The sequence below is a fragment of the Notamacropus eugenii genome, chromosome 6 (genome assembly GCF_028372415.1).
Source record: "Notamacropus eugenii isolate mMacEug1 chromosome 6, mMacEug1.pri_v2, whole genome shotgun sequence".
Lineage (NCBI taxonomy): Eukaryota > Metazoa > Chordata > Mammalia > Diprotodontia > Macropodidae > Notamacropus > Notamacropus eugenii.
In genome coordinates this window covers 102628973-102652443 of record NC_092877.1, presented here as the reverse complement: position 1 = coordinate 102652443, position 23471 = coordinate 102628973, and the positions used below count along the sequence as shown (strand labels likewise).

The 23471-nt window shown below is 38.4% G+C and overlaps 1 protein-coding gene across 5 annotated transcripts in view; it reads left to right on the top strand.

The window, feature by feature from the left end:
• The window catches only part of TEC (tec protein tyrosine kinase), a 125297-nt gene that overhangs the window by 1587 nt on the left and 100239 nt on the right, over positions 1 to 23471 (top strand). For 2 of the 5 annotated variants that reach the window (XM_072620700.1, XM_072620701.1), the window contains exons 2-3: positions 22094 to 22146; positions 23283 to 23366. The exons of 2 other annotated variants lie outside the window; for them this stretch is intronic. In XM_072620700.1, the coding sequence (XP_072476801.1) occupies positions 23363 to 23366 (4 nt within the window). In that variant the 5' untranslated portion in view covers positions 22094 to 22146; positions 23283 to 23362. The remainder of the gene's footprint in view (positions 1 to 22093; positions 22147 to 23282; positions 23367 to 23471) is intronic. One more of the 5 variants, XM_072620702.1, reaches the window with a different exon arrangement.

The following is a 23471-nucleotide window of genomic DNA, read 5'->3' as shown; positions in this document are numbered from 1 at the left end:
CATAACACATTTGATTGACAGCAATCTTTGAGCAGAGAAGAGAAGGCCAAAAGTCTGTCTTGTAAAGTTAGATATGATTGTCAAATACATCGTCGAAAATACAGGAAGCCTTCCCTAACCCCTCTTAATATCAATGCTTTCCCTCTTTTGTTATTGTCCAGTCCTGTCAGACTCTTCATGTCTCCATTTGGGGTTTTTCTTGGCAGAGATACTACAGTGGTTTGCCATTTCCTTCTCATTTTACAGATGAGGAAACTGAGGCAAACAGGGTTAAGTGATTTGCCCAGGGTCACACAGTTAGTAAGTGTCTGAGGCCAGATTTGAACTCATGAAGAGGAGTCTTCTCCATTCCAAGCTCTGCACTCAGCACTGTGCGACCTAGTTGCCTCTGCCTCTACCTCACATTTTAATAATTTCCCATTTATCTGGTATATAGCTCACTTTGTATATATTTGTTTGCGTATTGTCTCCTCCTAGAGATTATAAACTTGAGGTCAGGAACTGTCTTTTATTTCTTTCTATTTCCCTTGTGCTTAGCACAATGCCTGACATATAATAGATCCTAAATAAATGTTTATTGAATGAAAGAAAATAGAAGAGTCTATGTTACTTATACATATCTGATTTTGAACTATCATTTCTTCTTATTCGGTAATGATAGAACACTTGAATTCAAATCAGTCTCAGACTGTGTTGTGTGGTTCTTTTCATCTCTGAGTCTCATTTTTTCCTTATATGAAAAGTGAAAGTCTTAGATTAGATCAGTGATATCAAATAGGCCTGTTGGCTAGAACCATATTAAAATATAATTGAGAAAAATTTTAACAAGCTAAATAAAATACAACAAAGCATAAATAACATTAATAAATAGCTTTCTAATATCCAGCATAGGGCTGGTTTCTATTTGAATTTTGCAGCACTGGTATAGAGGCAGCTAGGGGTCTGGAGTAAGGAAGACCTGAGTTCAAATTTGGCTTCAGACACTCACTAGCTGTGTGATCCTGGGCCAATCACTTAGCCTCTGTTTGTCATATAATCCAATCGAGAAGGAAATGGCAAACTGCTCCAGTATCTTTGCCAAGAAAACCCCACAGCGGGTCATGAAGCATCAGATATGACTAAGGAACACCACTGGGACAACCTCTAAGGTACCTTGTAACTGTAACTCTATGAGCCTCTGAGCTACTTAAGAACCTCTGAGCTACTCAGTTAATCAAAACATGATAAATACCATAGGGCAGGGGTGGGGAATCTGCGTCCTGGAGGCCACATGTGTCTCCTAGGTCCTCAAGTGCAGCCCTTTGAATCCAGACTTCACAGAACATGAAGTTTGAATTCAGTCAAAGGGCCTCACTTGAGGACCTGGGGGCTACATGTGGCCTCGAGGCTGAAGGTTCTCCTCCCCTGCCACAGGGTTAGGTATCATTAACATGTGACATAGGGAGTGAGATAAGTTTTTATTGACCTGTGCCTAAAGGTGAAAGTTTGTCCTATTACCCTTCTGCTTCTCAGTGCTAAAGGTTTAGACTCTACGCCCTGGGTTAGTGGACTTCCAGTAGTCTGAGAGCATGAGACTAATGGAGTTCCTTTCTAATACTTTCTTTCCCTAGTCCCACCTGCATGGTCACTAGCCTCCAGTTTTGAATTGTTAATGTTTTCTCCCTTCTTATATTACCTTACATTCTATTTATTTGTATATCTGTTACATAAACATATTTTGTTAGAAGCAGCTAGATAGAAGATAGAGCACTGGACCTCAAGTCAGGAAGACCTGAGTTCAAATAAAACCTCAGACAATTACTAGTTGTGTGACCCTGGACAAGTCACTTAACCTCTGTTTGTTTCAGTTTCCTCATCTGTAAAAAATCATAATAGCACCCACCTCACAGGTTTGTTGTGAGGATCAGATGAGATAATAATTGTAAAGTGCTTAGCCCAATGCACAGTAGGCACAATACAAATGTTAATTATTATTAGCTATTATCTGTATGCTTGGTATACAAACAGATTTTTTTAGAGGCAAGTACATGGTATAGTGGAGAGAATCCTGGACCTAGAATTAGGATGAGTTCAAATTTGGCCTCAGACAATAGCTGTGTAACCCTGAGCAAGTCACTTAACTGCTGTCTGTCTCAGTTTCCTCAACTGTAAAATGGTGATAATAATATTATCTAGCTCACAGAGTTGTTGTGAGTATCAGATGAGACATTATTTTAAAAGTACTTAGCAGAAAGCCTGGAACATGAGTGCTTAGTAAATGCTTGTTTTCTTCTTTCCTCCCTTCTTCCCTCCCTTCCTCCCTTCTTCTTTGTTTCCTTCCTCCCTCCCTTCCTTTCTTCCTCCTTTCCTGTTCCTTCATTCTTTCTTTCCTTTCTTTCTTCCTTTCTTATTTCCTTCCTTCCTACCTTCTTTATTTCCTTCTGTCTTACCATCCTCCTTGTTTACTTCCTTCTTTATTTCCTCCCTTCTCCCTTACTTCCTTGCTCTCTCCCTCCCTTCCTTCCTTTCTTATTTCCTTACTTCCTACCTTAATTTCCTTTCTAATTTTTCTTCCTTCTTACCTTCCCTTCTTTATTTCCTCCCTCCTTCCTTCCTTCCTTTGCTATTTGAGAGCTCCTTGTTTTTGTCATTACATTCCTGCTCCCTAGCCCAGTGTATTTTATGCAGTAGTAGATGATTGATAAATGTTTGTTGAGTTTGAATTTTGATATATTAGAAAAAGCATGAGATGCAGCATGACCAGTGGGTAGAGACCCAATTAGGGGATCTAGATATTCAAGCCCCACCTTTGGCACACATCTTGTCTGTGTCACCACAGGCAAACCACTTTGCTGAGCACAGGCAGCTAGGTGGTAGAGTGAATAGAATGTTGAACTTGGATTCAGGAAGACTTGAATTCAAATTGAGCCTCAGCCACTAGCTTCATGACCTGTTTGCCTCAGTTTCCTCAACTGTAAAATGGGGATAATAACCATATCAGTCTCAAAGGGCTGTTGTGAGGATCAAATGTGCTTTGCACAGGGTCATACATAGTAGGCATTATATAAATGCTTACCTCCTCTTCCCTAAACCATAAGGTAAATATAAATAAATACAAAGATTAATATAGATGATATTTTTTTTCACTTCTACAACACCTATCATCCCTTTGCCTAGGGAGAAATATTTCCTTTTTTTCTGGAACAGAGATGACTGGCATAATAATTAGACTAGAGAATCCAAAAGTGAAATGGACTGCCTTTGGAGGTAGTAGTGGATACTCAATTCAAGTCAATAGACATTTATTTTGTTATATTATGTATATATAATATATTGTAATCTGCTGTGTACTACTGTGTACACTGTGCTTGACAACTTCTTGCAAATGGCTCCTTTTTTGGTGCGTGCATGTGTGTTTGTTCATCCTTCGTTGCCGAAGAAGACCATGTCATCAGAGAAATAATGACATGACTTGCACTTGACTTTGTTTTCAGTCAGGGAGGTCTGTACAAGGTCACCATCCTCACTTCTCCTCCATAGCCATCCGAATCTAGTGACCATTTGTTAGGATGACTGGAGATGACTCAAGATGAGGCAGTTGGGGTTAAGTGACTTGCCCAAGGTCATACAGCTAGTGAGTGTCAAGTATCTGAGGTGAGATTTGAACTCAGGCCCTCCTGACTCCTGCACTGTTGCTCTATTCACTGCACCACCTAGCTGCCTGGCAAGTATTAAGTGCCTGCCTGTGATGTGTAAGTCATTGAGCTGAGTGCTTTATAGATATTATCTCATTTAGTCCTTACAACAAACCTGGGAGGTAGGTGCTACTATGATGCTATTGTTATCCCCATTCTACAGTTGAAGAAACTGAGGCAGACAGAAGTTACACAACTACCAATGTCTGAGGGCAGATTTGAACTCAGACCTTCCTGATTCCAGATCCATTACTCCACGTTTTTCTTGTCTAGTCACTGACTGGTTGTATGAGGTGGCTTCTGAAGTCTCTTCCAACTCTGTAATTCTGTGATTCCTCTCTCTGGAGTTCATGCAGGCTCCAACATGGTCATGAAAAGGTTGTCAGTGTTGGGCTTAGTGAAATATTATGTGCCCTGTAGTATAAAAAGTCTTGGTTGATGACAGTTACATAAAAATTACATTCTTCTACAATGTGTCTATAGTCAAAATTAAGTAGAGGACTGAGGTTTGGGTGTCCAGTTTTTTCACTTGGGCTAGCTTGGAAACTCAACAGGACCTGTGGGAGTTAGAGAGATATTTGAGGATCAGACCCATGGTACCCTAGAACTAGTAACTTTGTAGTAAACATTGTAATTATTGGGAATGACTTGAATTGTCAATCCCTACAAAGATTCCAGCCAATGTCAGGGGCATTTTGAATTTCTGCCTTTCTAGCTTCAAGAAAGCAGAGTCAGGTCTGCTCTTGTTGAAGCATTTTGGAATCCACCATCCCTTCTGCTCCATATCCTAACGAGGATTCAGGTATACAGATGTTGACTCTAATTCTGACCTTACTTTTGCTTCTTCCTGATTTTGTTTTGACAGCTCCCCCATACCCATCTTCAGTGAAGGATTGATTCCTCGGACTGGGCATTCATATGTATTTCCACACAGTCTTACCCTTACCAACACCTCTCTTTGTGGGTTTAGCTTTCCCCTTAGGCTGTCTACAGTTATTAATCTTGCCAACTGCCTGTAAATAATGCACCTTTGTTAGCCCCACCCAGAATCTACATTTATCCCAGAACCCTTTCCCCTGACCTTGGGGTCCTTGGTTATGTCTCCCAGGCAGTATCCTGTCTCTGACTCTCTCTGTGAGAGATAGCATGTTAGGTTCTCAAACGGAGAACTTTTCTATTTTTTTATCTGTCTTTCTTTCTCCAGCCTAACATAGCACCTGGTGTAGATTGCTTACTTATTAAAGGCTCCTGAGATCTATCTGTTTGCTTTCTAACCCTTTTTCTCCTGCCTGCTAACCTACATCATCCTGGTTCATCTGTTTGGAGCTGGCACAACTGTCATGGCATTAAACTTATTGTCAGCACAACAAAAGTGCTTTCTAAGGCTCATAGCTCCTCATACATGTCAGTTGCTCTTGTTCCTGAAGGAAAGATGCAGATTCCCAGAATGGTGCATTCTGCCTTGTAATATACAGAAAATGACAATTATTTGACTTGGTTAAGATGGGAGATCGAGTAAGTCTTGCCACTCTGGAGGTAGATGGGAGAACAGCTTGATAAAACTAGGGATAACGATGATAATATAACATCCTTATGTATGTCATGTTGAAATAAGTCCCATCAAAAATAGAAACTCAGCTAATATGAACAACTCAACTAGGTGCCTTGTTTTGTTCTCAGGTAATAAATGTACTAAGGCCATTTTCCCATGACTTCCCTTGGGTTGCTATTCTTGTTACTTGGAATGACCTCTTTACTTGCCTCTGTCTATTCAAATTCAAATCATTCATTTTAGCATAGGATTTGTAGAGCCGAAAGGAACCTTAAAAATAGGGTGAGTAGACTTCAAGTGAGGAAGGCCAGAATTTGAACCATCCTGCAAACACTTTTTAGTTGTGTGACCCTGGGCGAGTCACTGAATGGAATGATGATAACACTTACCTCTTGGTTGCTAAAAAAATCAAAGAAGATAATATATGTAAAGTGATTTGCAAAATTTAACGTGCTGCATAAATGTTAGCTATGTTAAATGACTTGTCTAACACTCCACAGATGATGATAGCTGACATTTATGTAGGGCTATATGTAATTATCTCATTAGATCCTAATAGTAATCCGGGGAGGTTAGGTAGTACAGAAATAATCATCCTATTTTTCAGATGTGAAAACCATTACACAGTGGTTAAATGATTTGTCTAGGGTCACACAGCTGGGAAATAAACTGACTTGATCCTTATTGTACAGCCATTCAATTCTAAATTGGGAGTTCAAACCATTTGTCTCTGAGTTCTTTGTTCTAAGATTGAACCTGGGTCCCTCAAAGCCAAGTTCACAGTCTACCTCTTTCCTGAAGCTTTGAGTAATTAAGTCTTTTTGACCATACTAGCTTGCATTGATGTGAATTATTAATGAAATTCTTCCTTGAATTCCCAGTCTTGAAAGTGTGGTCTGTACAATTTAGCACTTAATTATACTCTTCTGTATTAGATATTATATCATGTATGTTACTCTTGTTTTCTGAGATAGACTGTAATCTCCTTGAAGGTCAAGGGCTTATCTTTTTCTCCCATGTAATAGCAATAACTTTTGTCTGGAAGGAGCTCGGCAGCGCAATGGAGAGAGTGCCAGACCTAGAAATAGGAAGATCTGAGTTCACATTTAGTTCAGATACTTACCAGCTGTGTGACCTTAGGCAAGTAACTTAACCTTTGTTTGCTTCGATTTCCTCATTTGCAAAATGGAGATAATAATAACTCCTATCTCCCAGGTCTGTTGTGAGGGTGAAATGTGATATTTGTAAAATGCTTAGCATATACCACAGTCTGGCACATAATGTATAACATTAATACATGCATGTGCATGTATATAAATGTATAAATATTATGGTATAAAATAACATGATACAAATATATTTATAATCATTTATAGAAATTAATTTCTACATAGTTATATATCTAAATAATTTTATATAGTTATAAATATTATCTGTAAGCTGTTGTATAAAATGTTATAATTGATCATATAAATGTGTACATATTATTATTTCTATAACAGTTTAAAATTTAAAAATATTTTCCTTATAACATCCTGGAGAAGTCAGCTGAGTAAGTATTATACCCATTTTACAAATGGGGATGCTGAAGGTCAGAGAGATGAAGTGGCTTGTTCCTTTTTACACAGGCCATTCAATTCCAGATGGGGAGTCTAAACCAGATCTTTCAGCCTTGAAGTTCATCACTGTTTTCTAGTCAAAGCTCTAATATTCTTACTTTTTACAGTAGATAAAAATGGCCTTTTTGTGTATGAGTACATAGACTAAATTTAGGTCATCTAGTCTAGTAGGTTTTTAATTTCTAAAGGAAGAAGGTTTTTTTCATTTCAAGCTATAGTTGAGTGAATGTTGAAAGAAATAGAAGATATCCAAAATGTGTATCAGCACAATAAAAAACTATAAAACAAAAATTTACACATATAAGAAATGCTTTGGTGAAAATATCTAACTTACAAAAAGGTGTTCTAAAAATTTGTTTGGAATTCAGAATATATTATTTCTGTAGGAACAATGTTTCATTTTTCAGCTTTCCCACCTAAAGCTTATTTAATATATAGTATAATAGAAACATAGGATAATAATAGTATATAATGTAACAACTACTTGTAATAGTATTTCTATGAGAAAATGATTATGTTTGGAGTTTCAGTTTGTGATGTCAGAAAAACACATCAGTCCTCTTTATTTCTTTCCTGAGCATACCTTCCTTCAAAAAGTTTTCTCATTTAACAGAAATTTCTTTCTTCCACCTTCACTCCCATTTGGGGGAAAAAAAAGAAAACCAGTTTAACACACACACACACATACACATACACAGATATATATACACACATATGCATATACATACATATATATGTATGTGTGTATATATGTATGTAGTCAAGTGAAGCAAAATAAAATCCTCCATTAGCTATGCTCAAAAATACATCTCATTTTGCATCCCAAGGCTTGACACCTGTTGGTCAGGAGGTAATTAGAATGGTTCATCATCAATCCTCTGGAATTTTGGTTGGTCAGTTGCATTGACAAGAGTTTTTAAGTCTTTTAGAGTTGTTTGTCTTTTCCTTGTTTTTGTCTTATAAATTGTCTGCTTCTGCTTACTTCATTCTGCATCAGTTCATAGAAGTCTTCTCAGGTTTCACTGGAACTGATCATTTCATTATTTCTTATGACACAATAGCTAGCATGCCATTACATTCAAATAGTATAATTTTTCTAACCATTCTCCAAATGAGGGGTACTCTTTAGTTTTTCAGTTCTTTTCTATAATAAAGAGAGCAACTATAAATATTTTTATATGTCTTTTCCCTCTTTCTTTGTTCACTTTGGGTCTAGTAGAACATATTTATTTCTTACTAGCCTGAACCCAGTGGGATTTACTTCCTTAAAAGGAAGGTTATGTCACTGTCACATCCCAATTCCCCCTCTTTGCCCATCCTATACAACCTTTATTGTAACAAGGAAACAGTTAAATGAAACTGACAAAAGTAACCATATCTGATAGCTTATGCATAAGACTAACAAAATGACCATATCTGACAATGTAGCCAACATTCCACACCTAAGGTTTTCCTCCCCTCAAGAATCAAGATTCTTTAGCTCGCTGCCTTCAGGGTAGTGGGAACAGTAAAATGGATTCCCCTATATAGCTCCTATGACCTAGGTACATTATGGCCCAGTTTGAGAAGCAGAGGGGCAGGAACTAGGGGTTTATGGAAGGTGATAAGAGTCAAGGATATGATTTTTCCAGGAAGTCAGGCTAAGAAGCCTTGGTGGGGGGTGGAGTGGAGATGGGTTAGAAAGGAGGGGTAGCCTCTATCAAAAATTCTGGATAGCCAAGAAGTGCATTTCCTCTTTGCTTTATCTCTCTCTTTCTCTGTCACTTTCTTTTCTTCTTGACCTGAAGGACTTACCTCTTTCCTTTTCTACCAATATTTGGATTCAACAAACATTTATGAAATGTCTGCTATGTGTAGGATTCTCTATTAGGTGGTGAGGATAATCTATATGGTACGGATCTTATCACTCAAATTACAATCTAATGGAGGTGTTAGAGGAGGGAAACATTACATTTTCCCTTGTGTCATAGTTATTTATGACTACATAAGTGCAGAGGAAAGGTCCAGGCAAAGTAATTTGAAAATGTTGAATAGGGAGAGAGCATTAATCACCTGGATCATTTGATTAGATTTCATAGAAGAGTGGATTGGAGCTTTGAAGGAAGAGGCTTCAGCCATTGTAGATGGGGAATTGTATGGGAGCAGAGGTGCAGAGATGGACAAGAGAAATTTGATTGGCAAAGGGAGTACAGAAAAGTTTATTATGAAGGAACTCTGGCAAGATAGGTTGAATTCATGTTATGGAAAGCCTTCAATCATAGTAATAACAAAATAGCTTCAACAATAATTATAGCTAATGTTTATATAGTGTCTGTTACGTGCCTGGCACTGTACTAAGGACTTTACAAGCATAATCTCATTTGATCCTCACGACAACCCTGGGAGGTAAGTACTGTTACTATCCCCATTTGAGGAAACTGAGGCAGACAGCAATTAAGTGACTTGTCCAGGATCACACAGCTAGAAAGTATCTAAGGCTGGATTTGATCTCTGGTCTTCCTGACTCTGGGCTTAGTATATACTGTGCCACCTAGCTGCCAGGATCCCAGGGCATGGGGAAGCACTGTAATTTTTTTAGTAGAAAGTTTAGGTTATTGGAGTAGTACTTTAGGAAAATTACTCAGGCATTGGTATGTAGGACAGTCGGATTGAAGAGAGGAATCAGGAAGGTCAGTTTAGGAGATGGTTACAACGGTTCAAGCAAGAGATAAGGAAATACAAAAGAAACCAATGATATTGAAATGTAGTTAAAAATCTCCTCTGGAGCTCCTGCCTTAGAGTCAGCGGTCCCTGAATGCTCTTGCTTCCTTTCCGTACATTGTTCCACCATGCCAGAGGCTGCTGAATTTGTTTTGAGGCATGGGTGGGAAGGGGAAGGGGAAGGACTGTACTCAAGCAGACCCTTGTCATGCACAGCAGACCTCAGAGCGGTTCGGCAGCTCCAAAAATGTGGCCGTTGGAAGCCCACTTCCTAGGGTAGCTGGATGGTCTCTCTTGGTGCTTTGCATGTGTGGTTCTGGTCTAGTTGTTTTGTAAAGTTAAATGAACTTACGATGCAAATCTACTCTTTACATGGTAAGATATGGTTGCTGTGTAGGTTGGTTATGGTTCTATGCTTTGAGGTTTTTGGTTACAAGGAAGCGGGGGAGAAGGTTAAGAGGAAATGACTGGTGTAAAAATGAAAGGCAACAATGAAACTTAAAAAATAAAATGAGGGGCTTTTGCATTAGATGATGGCCAGACTGATTATATCTTGAGAATTTCTTTATTAGAACGCAGGAAGAATGTCCTTTGGTTGAAGATTTGAGAATAAGCAGCTTTGCCTTCATAGGCATATGGAGCATAAAGGGAAGAATATTCCCAGGCAGTTTACAGTCTTTTCCTCTGAATTCCCCCTTTCAGACCTCCCCAGTGGCTTTGGGTCAGAGGCAGAAATGTGCTGATTTTTTTTAAAGGTGGAGAATGGAGTCTACAAGCTACAAGTCAGTGAGGTTGGCAGACCTGTAGAACGTCTTATTAAAGGAATGGTTAGTGAGCAAAAGGAAGTGGTGATCAGAGAGAGCCAGCATGATTTCATCAGGACCACATGATGTCAGACTTCCTTTTTTGATAGGTTTGCTGAGTGACTAAATAAGGAAAATGCTCAACTTTAGCAAAGCATTTGACAAAGTCTCTAAAATTATTTTTGTGAGAAATATGGCTAGATGTGGGCTAGACAATAGTATGGTTAGGTGAATTTGAATGAAGTTGAATGACTTAGACCACCAAAACAGTTGGCATGATTGACTTGGCTTGGCTGTGTGCTACTGAGCATTTGTATCACTGCCTTGGATAAAGGCATAGAATGTAGGTTTATCAGGCTTACTGATGACAGAAAGATAAGAGAGACGATTAACACGCTAGATAAGAGTCAAGATTCCAAAAGATCTTACTGGATACAGGCATGGTTTACCGTTTCCTTCTCCAGCTCATTTTGCAGATGAGGAAGCTGAGGTACACAGGGATGGGTGACTTATTTATGGTCACACAGCTGGTGGGTTTCTGAGGTCAGATTTGAACTCAGGCCTTCCTGACCCCAGGTCCATAGCTCTATTTACTGAGCCACCTACCTACCTATACAGTGACTACAATATTGTAAAGAAAGTCAGCTGTGAAAGACTTAATAACTATGACCTTCATCAGTTCAATAACCAATGATATCTGTAGAATTTATCACGAATAGTGCTTACTATTTTTTGGCAGTGAAGTGATGGATCATAATTGTAGAATGAAACATACATTTTCAGATATGACCAATGTATTCATTTGGTTTGGTTGACTGTATTTGTATTTGTTTTAATGGAGGGCACTTATGTTTTTCAATGGGGGGAGGGAGGGAGGAGGTTGAAAAAGAGTGGGAGTCTAATAATGGAGGTGCAGCCCCCTCAGAAATGGAAAGATAGGAAAAAGCATCACAAAGCATTTTAAAAATAAACAGGAGAGAACAAAAAGAAAGTTTAGAAGGGGTGCTGGACAAGCAGGATAATCTTGGTTGTGCCTTGTTAAATTTATGTATACTTTTAAAAAGTCTCATCTATATGTAATAGAGATTTATCGTTTTGTATCAATCTGTTCTTTGTAGATGGAAGCATTCATATCTATTGATATTTGCCAACTTCAGAATAAACAAAACAAATCAGATCTTTACTTCCCAGTCCAACATAATACAACCAAACAAGCATTTATTAAGTGCCTCTGTGTACAGAGAACATCTCTCCTTCTCTGGCCTAGCTTTCTTCTCTTCACAATTGAGATTTTATAGGATCATAGATCTGAAGTGGTCCTCAAAGGACATCAAAATCAATTTCTTCATTCTCCAGATGAGGAAACTGAAGTGGTGGTGGCGGCGGTGGGGGGGGGGGGGGGGGGGGGGGGGGGGGGGGGGGGAAGGGAGGAGAAGATAATTGACTTGCCTAAGGTCATTCAGGTGATAATCATCAGCTAAATCATGTAACCAGTTCAACTCTACCCTTGACTACCTTGCCTGCTCATCCTATTGCCCCTCATCCTTTCCCAAGCTCCAACTCTGGGTTGTTCCTACTCTCTGCTTCTCCTCCAGTGCAGATGAATGCTGCTGGGGGGAACGTCACATGACTGTGCCAAAGGGATCTACTACATATATGATATCTAATTTCAGCTGGGTTCTCACTACATTACAGTAATCCTCTGTGTTGTAATCCCCAAAGCGTCTGTTCCAAAGCTTGACGCTTTGATCATTTTTGCCATTCCTCCCCTCTTTTTTTCTTCCCCTGCCTTCATTCTCTCTTTATCCATTGGTGTCTTGCTTGCTGCCTACAAACTTACCCAGATCCTTCTCATTCTTTAAAAACTTTCTCTTGATTTTGCTGACTTTTTAAATTATTATCCTCTATCTCCTCCCTCCTCCCCATCTCCTTTTACTGCCAAACTCTTCCTAAAGCTGACTTCAGTCCTTACCTCAACTTTCGAATTTTTTCACTCCTCCACCCCTAGCGCTACAGCTTCTGCCATTAACCCATGGACTGAACCTACTCTTTCCAAGTTTACCAATGGTCTTTTAACATTTTTTAAAAAATTTAAAATACTTTATTGATCTCTTTTGTTTTTATATCATTATTTCTAAAAATAACCTTCTATTGTAACAAAGATTCAGAAAGAATGAGGGGAAAAAATTTCAGCAAGACTTTCACATTAACTGAGTCAAATAATGTCTGCAAGGGTACACATCTATAGGTGCTCACCTCTGTAAAGAAGGGAGCAGTAGCATTTTTTCACCTCTTTTGTGGAGCTAAGCTTGGTCATTATTTTTACACTGTGCAATTTCACTTTTTTGTTCTTTTTATCAACATTGTTGTCATTTCTTGTTTTCATGATTATTCTTAATTGACTGCATCAGTTCACATCAGTCTTCCCTTGCTTCTCTGAAACTTAAATGTCATTGTCATTTTTTGCAGTACAGTCCATTATATTCATGTACTACACTTCACTTAGTTGTTTCCTACTCAGGGAGCATCTCCTTGTTTCCAGTTCTTTGCTTCCACAAAAAGTATTGTTATGAATATTTTGGTGTACATGGAACTTTTCATTCTGCCTTTGATTTCCTTTAGGCATTTGTCTAGAAGTGGGTTTTCTGAGTCAAGGGTTTAAACGTTTTAGCTATTTTCTTAGCCTAATTCCAAATTGCCTTCTAGAACGAATAGACCACTTCACAACTCCACCGACAGAGTATATATTAGTATTCTTTCTACAATCTTTGCACAACTCTTCCAGTATTGACTATTCCCATTTATGGAGTGCAACTCCAATGAGTTGGCCACGTTGCTTGCCAAAAAGATTATCTTATGGAGACCTCGCATGGGGCAGGTAATCACATGGTGGTCAGAAGAAGCGATACAAGAACACTCTCAAGGTCTGTCTCAGGAACTTTGAATTTGATTGTGTGACATGGGAGATAACTAGCATAGGACCACTCAGCAGGGAGTGCCCACATCAGAAAAGGTGCTATGCTTTATGAGCAAAGCAGAATTGAGACAGCCCAAAGTAAACATAGGATGCGCAAATTTGAAGTAACCGCCCTAAATGTTTACACGGACTATCTGTGCCTAATCTGTGGTAGAGTATTCTGAGCTTTCATTGGTCTGATCAGCCACAGTCATACACACTGAAACCTCACTTTATAATGGTGGGTTCGTTTTGGTCCTCTTTGAGGATGAAGGGCAACAACCAACCATTCCCATTTATGTAATCTTTGCCAATTTCCTGGGTATTGAGTGAAACTTGAGATACTTTGATTTCTCTTTTTTTAATTTTATTACATGGTTGCCAATTGTTTACAATTCTTTTGAGAGTTGTTCTTATTCTTTGGCCACTTACCCATACAGCAGTCATCTCTTAATTGCTGAGTCCAGTCACATTTCTTTAGTCGTTATTCTTCTTAAGCTCTCTAAAGCAGTTGACACTGATGTTCCCTTTCTCTTGAATATTCTCTCACCCCTATTCTGCGTTTTTGTGATACTATTTTCCTCTGGTCCTCCTACAAGTCTTAAAATTCCTGTTCAGTCTCCTTCCCTGAATCATTATCCATAGCCCATCCCCTAAACATGATTTTTTTTTACAGGGCTCTGTTTTACATTGTCTCTTTCTTGATGGTCTCTTACAAGATCAATATAAGGATATGATGACCAATGAATCAAATTCAGTCTTAGGTTGTTGTAAGAAAGGACTCATGTCTCTAATTAGGGAGGTGATAATACCATTGTAATCTACCCCTGTCAGTACACATCAAGACTATTGTGATCAATCCTGGGGACCATATCTGAGGAAGAGTATTAATGAGCTGGACAGTGGTACTGGAGGAGGGTAGCCAGGATGGCACACGGTCTTCATTTCATTCCATAAAAGGTTAGGTTGAAGGAACTGAAAATATTTAGCCTGGAAAAAGGAAGATGCAATAGTTAGACACAAGTATTTGATGGACTGTCAAATTAAAGAGAAATTTAGTAGGAGTAATGGGTGGAATTTGTGGGGGCAAATTTAGCCTTTATCCCACAGTGGAATGGGCTGCCTTAGGGATATTTTGGGTTCTCGTTAGCTAACTTATGATATTTAGGCAATGACTGAATAACCACTTGTTGGGTATGTTTTAGCTTGAGTAGAGGAAACTTGTTTCAGTATGGGTTGGATTGGGTGATATTGAAGTCTCTTCGTACAGTGAGATTCTGTGACTTGGTAAGGTGATAGGGGGTAGTAAAGCAGCAGTTGGCAGAGGGAGAAGGGGAGTGAAAACCCAAGGGACAGCAAGATTTTGGGGATTTCCTGAGGCTGCTGGTCATTGGCATGGATATAAGTTGACAGTGGGTATGTCTGTCTTTATTGGATTTCATTTAATATGACTTCAACCAAAGACCACAGAAACCAAATATTCTATTCAGTGAATATAATTTGATGATTGAACATTTTTTAAATGGAGCATATTCTCAATAGATGACATGAATTTTCAGCATTCTGTGTCCTCATTTACTCCAGTATTATGTTTCAACCATAGCTAGTGGGATCTCTACATGATACCTCAAGAGAATAAAACTGTGGCCTATTTTTTGCTCAGGAAGAGTGATTTCGAGGTTTATTTTTCTGTAGGTTTTAAATTCAAAAAAAGTTAGTACTTCCATACTGTGATTTTTTTTAAATAGGCAGTTTTAAAGCCTATATTTTGACATTGAAATACCAATGGAAGGAGCATGAATTTTATTTGAATCCACAAATTCTGGCGTGGGAAAATGTTTATTATCTCCTAATAGGTACATAGGTTTGGACATATAAATGTTTTTAGGAATTTGCCTAATTCTTTAGTTCTTTCCCCAGTTTACTTAGAAACATGTAGAGAGGTGATAAACTCTAATGCATTTGCTCTTGAGCCACAGTTCTGAGTGGCTGCTGTTCTTGTCCATGTTGTAACCTATAATGACCAGGAATATACCACAATGCTCTTACAGTATGTCACTATAGCCTTGGCCCTGTCATAATAATAACTGTCATTTCAATAGCACTTAAAGATTTGGAAAGTGCCTTACATATATTATCTCACTTCATCAGCATAACAACCAAGTAGGTGCTGTTATTATTCCCATTTTATAAATGGGGGAATTGAGCCTGATACAGCTTAAGTAACTTGGCCAGGGACTCGTGACTAGCATCTGAGACAAGATTCAAACTCAGGTCTTCCTTACTCTAAGTTTAATACTCTATCACACCACATAACTGCCTATTCTTGTGTCAAATCTTTGCTTTCCCCAACATCCTCCTGTATTTTCCCTTAGCTTTTAAAAAACATTGAAAAAAATGTTAATATTGTCTTTGCACATCTTGGAGCAGTATGGTTAGTGAGAAGCTATTTGCCTCAGTTTCCCCAAATGCAAAATGGAAGTAATAATAGCAGAGTTGTTGGAATATGAGTAGGAGACAGAATGATGGACAAAACCTTATCCATTTATAGAGGCTTTGTCCTCATATGGATTCCAGTTGTTGCCGCCTGTCTGGACAGTTGCATACACGCTGTCCTCTACCCTGTTAGTAGACTTCTCATGCACAGGTCTCTGTTTAAAATTTCCAGTGACTCTCAAATTCTTTGGCTTGGAACTGGAAGCTTTCCACAGTCTGACTTCGTTGTTTCCGGTATTTATCCAGCCCACACACTGCTTTGCCTTTGTTAATGAAATGGTTTCCTATATGTGTTGTACCTTCCCTCTTCCCAGCTTCATCTGTTGAATGCTAACCCTTCTTTTTTTTAAACACCACTTCCTCCATGAAGACTTACCTGATTTCTCAAGCTGATAATATTGCTATGTATTATTTTTGTATTATTACCTTGTCATACGCATATATGTATATGTCATATCCCCCTCCAGAAAGTGCCATGGGTAACCAGGGACAATGTCTCATTCAAACTGTGTCTCCCTTTTGGCCTATGTGCCTGGTGAACATAGTAGAAACTTAATGAATATCTGTTGAATTGAATTTATTTGTTTGAATTTATTTTTATTGGATGCCTAAATTTCTTAGGTCCTGATACCAGAAACTGAAGATTGTTATTGCAGTGATATTGAATTTCATTTGATCTTGACATCTAGGGGTAACTGACTTTCCTGTAACTGAGAATGCATTACAAATTCTTAGGGAAATCCAACCCTCGTATCTCCTTCCTCATTCTGATAGAACAGTTGGTAGTAACAGATGACAGAGCACTGGGACTGAGGAGAGGAAGATATGAGTTCAAATTTGACCTTAGACGCTTACTATTTCTGTGATCCTGGAAGTGTCACTTAAACAGTGTTTGCCTAAGTTCCCTCAACTGTAAAACAAGAATGATAATAAGAGCAGGGTTATTGTGAAGCTCAAATGAGATTGTATTTGTAAAAAACACAGTCTATAGTATATCACAGGCACATAGTATGTGTTTTGTAAAAATGCTGAATTAGACCTAGAATACCAGAAAAACTGAGATTTCTTTCTCACTCTTCTGTTAATCAATTCTTCCATCAATAAAGGTACTTAATAAATGAAGATTCATAATAAATCTTATGCTTCTTGGGAGGGTTCATGATTTAATGTCATAAAGTACTTTGAAGTAGTTAAAAAGAAAAAGGTTCTGTTTAACTACTGTACTTTGCATTATTGCTGTCTTAGTGTTTTATATACATTCCCTAATAATGAATCAGCTTGATTCAGGTAAAACAGGTATGTTGCACTAGACTTTTTTCTAGGTTAAAAAGTAAGACTAATAGAAAGCAGTGACTTACTGAGAGCTTGAAAGCAAATTCAGATTTACTGTTTGTAAGATTTTCCTTTGAAACTTTTAGAATTAGATCCATCATCTAAACAGAATATTTTAGAAGAAAATTTGGTTTCTATTAGAGGAAATAGTACCTAACCAACTAAAGAGCTTTTTATATTAAAAAACTTTTTTTATTATGGATTTGACTAGCATCCATAAAAATGAACATTTCCATATATAAAGAACAGAAAGAAAAGATGGTAAATGAAACTATCCATTGCAAGTACATTCAGCTTAGGTTTTTTTTAAGGTATATATTGCATTTAACATGATTGCACTGATACTTCTCTACTTGACTGTATCCCTTTCTGAATTTTACTAATAATATAATCTTTTTTGCATCACTTTTACTACCTCCAGATGCCCCTTCCGCTCTCCAGAGCCCTTTCTTTTAACAAGTGGAGTTAAAAAAAAACCAAAACAAAGTCACTTTTTGGCTGTATCATTCTGTCCCTCTAAAGTATCAATTTCCCACCAAAGGGTAGGGAGTTTTCGTTATTAGTTTATTTGGGTTTGATTGGTTATTATATTGATCAGAGTTCTTAATAGCCAGAATTTGTTAAATAGACAAGTACATAAGAGAGGACCAGTGACTTCTAAATGTTTTTGACAAAGGTCGAAATTGAGTCATTGTTGGATGGGAAATAATGCCTTTTTTTTTAATGGGTAAGGAGCTGACTAAGATTCAGAAAGGGCAGGTTTAAATGGACATCTCTCATGATTTTATTTAACGTTTATTATAAATGATCAGAGGAAGGAGCACAGTTTCCAAGTCTGTGGATTACATTAATCTTTTTGTATAATGAAAAGCCAATCTGAGGGTAAACTTTAGGAAGATTCTCTTAAGGTTGTGTGAATAGGTGTACCTATTGGCAGGTGTGCTTCAGTGGGGATAAGAAATAATTGATCTTTAATTCTGGAGGAAAAACACTGGAACAATTACAGCTCTCTGAAGGTGGGATCCCTGGGAAGGTAGTGAACCAATAACCAACTGAGTGCCAAGGATCTCAGAGCCAATGTGAGTGCAGAGGCTTTCCATGGGACCCCTTTATTCTGTTGCCTCTAGATGCAGAGCCCTTCAGGCTGCATGTACCTCTGATCTTTCTCTGGTCACCTTTGGGCTTTTGGCTGCTTTATTGGTGTACTTTTGTTATTGAAGAAGTCACTTAATATAGCTTTTCATTAGATTTCATTTGGTCTGGTGTGAATTTAGATTTTTTGCTTGAGTTGGGAGTTGGGTAGTTTGCCTATTAAGTACAGCCATTCTGTCTGCACTTTTCTCCTGCCTTTGGAGGAAGAGGAGAAACGATTTACCATTTCCTGCCTTCTGCTACCACCCTCCCCCCTTACTGATCCCTGCAGCTGCGTGGTCTAAGGCTCAAAGAACACTCCAGCCCAGAGGCCAAACTCCTAGAGATGCTGATAACCTACTTCGTTCCTCTATCATATACTCCCCATTCCAGTGATTCTGAACCTTCTGCTGTCACTCAGACCCCTTCTACATCCCCCACTATCTGATGCTCTTTTTCCATTTCTCTCATCCTCTCCTCATTCCAGGGTCCCACTGTAAGGCTGCCCTAGCCTTTGTTGTACTTTTTCGAATGCCTGCTCTATAAGTAACAGCCTTACCTTCATCTTAAATCATTTTCTTCCCCTGTCTTTCTGTCTCCTGGCAATAACTGAGATCTTGCTCCCTCCTGATGACTCCGCTTCCCTTAGCCACTCTTTCTAGCCCTAGTTGAAATGTCTTACTCAATCACCTCAACTCGCTCGTCAAGGTTGGGGGTGGGGGGAGGTCTACATACTCCATCCAGGCTCTCCCTCTATCACTGTGATTCAAGAATCTCTCTTCCTTTAAGGTTTCACTCAACCTATATCTATTCCCTGAACAAAATTCTGGTAGCTATTGTCTTCTGCCCTGCTTTTTTTCTCAGTGAGTTCAGTGCTCAACTCAAAATCTTTCCTCCCCAACTTCTGCCATATACTAGGGGACTAACTTTCCAGTTTCTTAGCTTAGTCATTTCAAGTGACCTATTCCTCCACCTTACCTCAGCTACACACAGAGATGATCATGCCTTTCATCTTGCCATCATCTCCAGATGTATTATGAATTCTGAAATTTCCTTATCTGATCATAGTCTGTTCTCCCTACCTTGTAATCCCAAAGCTCCATTCTTAGTCCTCACTATGCTCTCCAATCATTCAATCCCTCTTCTTTCCCAGGCCATTCATTACCCTGTGCTAAGCAACAACCTCCTTTTGCCATCTTGACCCCTTGGTAAACAGTCTTCTCTATATCTACCTCTTATTTTGACTCCCTTCCCCCCTTATTTTGTCCCTAGTCTTGCCCTGTCAAGCTTCAATCTTGGATTATCCCTACCATTTGCTGTCTTAACCCCTACTTGTGTAAGCTGCAGAAATTGGAAAATATCATTAAATGTGCCGATGGGGCCACTTCAGATTCATTTTATGTCATCTCAACTGGACACTCACTACTGAAAGGCAATCCTTTTACACTTCTCTGAGTTATAATTTCATTCAGCACAGTGGCTTTTCCATATTTTTTTCATCCCTCCTTAAGTCTCTCAAGGCTCCCTTTTTCCTCCACTCTTTTAGTTGAGAACTTTTCCAGATAACTCAAAAGAAAATTTTGGGGCTCATTTGTCCCAAGCTCCTCTCTTTCTTGTTCCTCATTACTCAAGTGCCTTCTGCCATCATCACCTCTACCCCTTTCTCACATAAAGAGGTGATCTTTTTCCTTGATAGGGCCTGACCCTTCAACATCCATAAATGATCCTTTTTCATTCCAGACTCTCTCAGTTTTCTTCAGTCTTGCCCTGTTTGCTAACTGTTTTGCTGCTACCTACAAATATACTCATGTCTCCCCCTTTCTGAAAAAACCCTTGTTTAATCTAAACATCCCCATTAGTAGTCATCTCATATCTCTCCTCCCTTCTGTCACTAAACTCCTTGAAAGGGTCATCTACAATTGACCCCTCCAATTTCTTTCCTCTTAGTCTTTTCATTCTCTACAGTCTGTTTTCTGACATCACTATTCAACTGAAATTGCTCTCTTGGAAATGATCAATAATCTTTTGATTGCCAGACCTAATGGCCTTTTCTCCTTCCCCTCTTTCTTGACTTCTCTGCAGCCTTTGACACTATGGAGCACTCTTTCCTCCTTCATACTCTCTTCTGTCTAGGTTTCCATGACACTACTCTGTGCTGGTTGTCTTCCTACTTTTCTCAGTCTCCTTTGCTTGATCTTTCTTCAGTTTGCTCCTTGATAGCTGTGGGTGGCTCCCAGGGCTCAGTGCTAGGCCCTCTTCTCTCCTCCCTCTATTATATCTCACTTGGTCATCTCATCAGCTCCCATACATTCAACTGTCATTTTTATGCTGATGATTCTCAGATACCATTTATCCAGTTCTAACCTCCAAATTTACATCTCCAACTGTCTGTTGTACATTTCAAACCAAATGTCCAGCATACGTATTCAACTCATTATCTCCAAAACTGAACTTACCATCTTGATATCCAAATCATTCCCTCTTCCTAACTTTCCTATTACGTTAGAGAATACCACCATCTTCCTAGTTCACCAGGCTCTCAACCAGGGTGTCATCCTTGACTCTACTTCCCCCATCTAATTTGTTACCAAATCCTTTCAGTTTTACCTTTGTAACATCTCTCTTGTATGTTCCTCTCTCTCTTCAGACAAAGCCAACTAGCTCTCCTGGTGCTGACCTTCATCACCTTACATCTGGACCATTGTGGTGCCTTTTGATGGATTTCTTGCCCAAGTGTCTCCCAACTCCAACCCCTCCTCCAATGAGCTGTCAAATTAATCTTTCTATAAAACTCAAGTCTGACCATGTCAACCTCCTCCTGCCCCCCAATAAACTGTCATCTCCACACTCAAGTGTAAAATCCCATTCAAAGCCTTTTACAGCTTCTCCTTTTTTTTTTGTCTCATGCTTCTTTTCATTTTATCTCTTTAGTCTATTTTAATAACATATTTAGGTTGAAAGCCATGCATCCCTTCAAACAACTTTTGTTCATGTTATTTGTGAAGTCTATCACTTTTCTTACAGAGAATTATTAAGCATAGGGGCAAGGAAGGGGGCTGGTATGGATAACTGTCCTCAGTCTTCTGTATCATAAAAGGAATATAATAGAAAATCTTTTAGTTCAGGCTATTTTGTACTGAGACTTAAGAAATGATACAAAGCCTTTCTTCAATTAAACTTTTGCCTGAACTCTGACCTCAAGTGTTAGTTTTTCTGATGTTCCTGAGTTCTACTCTTAATCCTCACTGTCCTGTCTGTGTATTCCAATTTAACACCTCGTTAGGCTGGGGAGAGGGAGAGAGAGAGAGAGAGAAAAAAAGAGAGAGGGAGAGAGAGGGAATCAGGGAGGGAGGAAGAGGAGTTGGGTGAGCTTCATAAACAACTATCAGTGTGAAATTCAAACTGGGAGAAAGAATGTAAATAAGGAGATGAGAGAAGTGCAAATTTTGTATTAAGCCATGGATTTATTTTTAGCCACTAGGAACTACATATAGCATTCCTGCTTTGAGGATGGCAGAAGTATCATGTTACGTTATCATAAGACTGTGCTGACGTTATAGAATGAAGGACTGTTTTGTTACATGAACATGGTGGAGAGAGCTCTGGATATGGAATCAGGAGATCAGGGTTCAGACACTACCTCAGCCATTGACTAGCTGTGTGACCATGAACAAGTCCCTTAGCCTCTCCAGGGCCTCAGTTTCCTCACCTGTAAAATGGTGATAATCATAGTTACGCTACCTACCCTCTCCCCACCCCCATTGTTGAGAAGAGTTTTGCAGATTTTAGAACGCTATATAAATGTGAATTGTTATTGTCATTATCTACAGGATGGAATGAAATGAAGCTGGTAACTCATTTGGAGCAGTGGCAGTGGTTTGAGGTAGGGAGGCCCTTTTAGCTGTCTCTTGCAATTTTTTTCCTTTCTACTTCTCTTTGTGTTTTCTTGGCCCACAGAGGCCAAAGTGGTAGATGAGGACAGAGGCTGGTTAGGGGTGGTGGTAGAACTACCCAACTTCCCTTTTTAAAAAAAAAATCTTATGAACTGGGCAGTAAACAGCCTAGAATGGAAAAATCATATTCGTTCTTCTCTAGGTTTATTTATTTATACATACATACATACATACATATACACACACATACATACATATATACAAGTATAAAATTTATATATAATTATACTTACACATATTATAAAATATGATTATATTGTATATTTAATATAAGATTTATTTAATAATTTATTGTGCTATTATATGACATTTATAAATTATTGTATAAATTATTTTGTGATTACAATGCATAATTTATATAATATACATGTACACGAACATGCATATATACATGTTTATGTATACATACATACATACATACATACATACAAACATACATACAGCTGTACATTATTTGCTATAGGGGAAAGATGACTAGCCTGGTTGTCAGGAGATCCAGCATCTAATTTTGGCTCCACCACTAACTTCCCCAGTAAATGAACAAATTTCCCCCCCTTAGACTCATTGTTCTCATTTGTAAAATAAAGGGATTGGACTGGATGCTGTGAGGTCCCTTCAAACTGTTATTGTCTAAGATCTTTCAATAAAAATAATTCAGGAAAAACTGTAGTAAAGGAACAAAATATTGAGAATTTGAGGTCTTGACTATCTTGTTATCTTTCCAAATGACTGTCTCTCATTTTTCTCAGTTTGGGTACTTAATCTCACTCATCAACATGAAGACCATTCTATTCCTTAAATGTGAGATAACAGGAAAAAAAAGTCAATGCAGGATGTTTCTATGTAAAAGCCTCATTTTTGTTGGTCATTGTTTTTCTCTGAATCAGTCAGAAACAGGAAGAGAAATGTTTTTCAGATAAAGAGTATACGTTAAATTCTTGTTACACTGTTGCTTGTCTCAAAATTGCACTCTCACATAATATTTTTGCAATTTTGGGAAATGAGACCTAGTAACTTCCTTTTGCTCATGGTTTAATGATTGATTAGCATCTGTGTTTTACTTAAGGCATTGGATAGTGTGGTGGACTTGGAATTGGGAAGGCCTGTGTTCAGATCCTGCTTCAGACACTCCCTAGCTATGTGACGATGGGTAAGTATTTATTGTAATATTGTAATATTACAATAAGTAATATTGTAAATCTCAGATTACTCATAAATAAAATGGACAGGTTAATACTAGTACTTACCTTCTAAA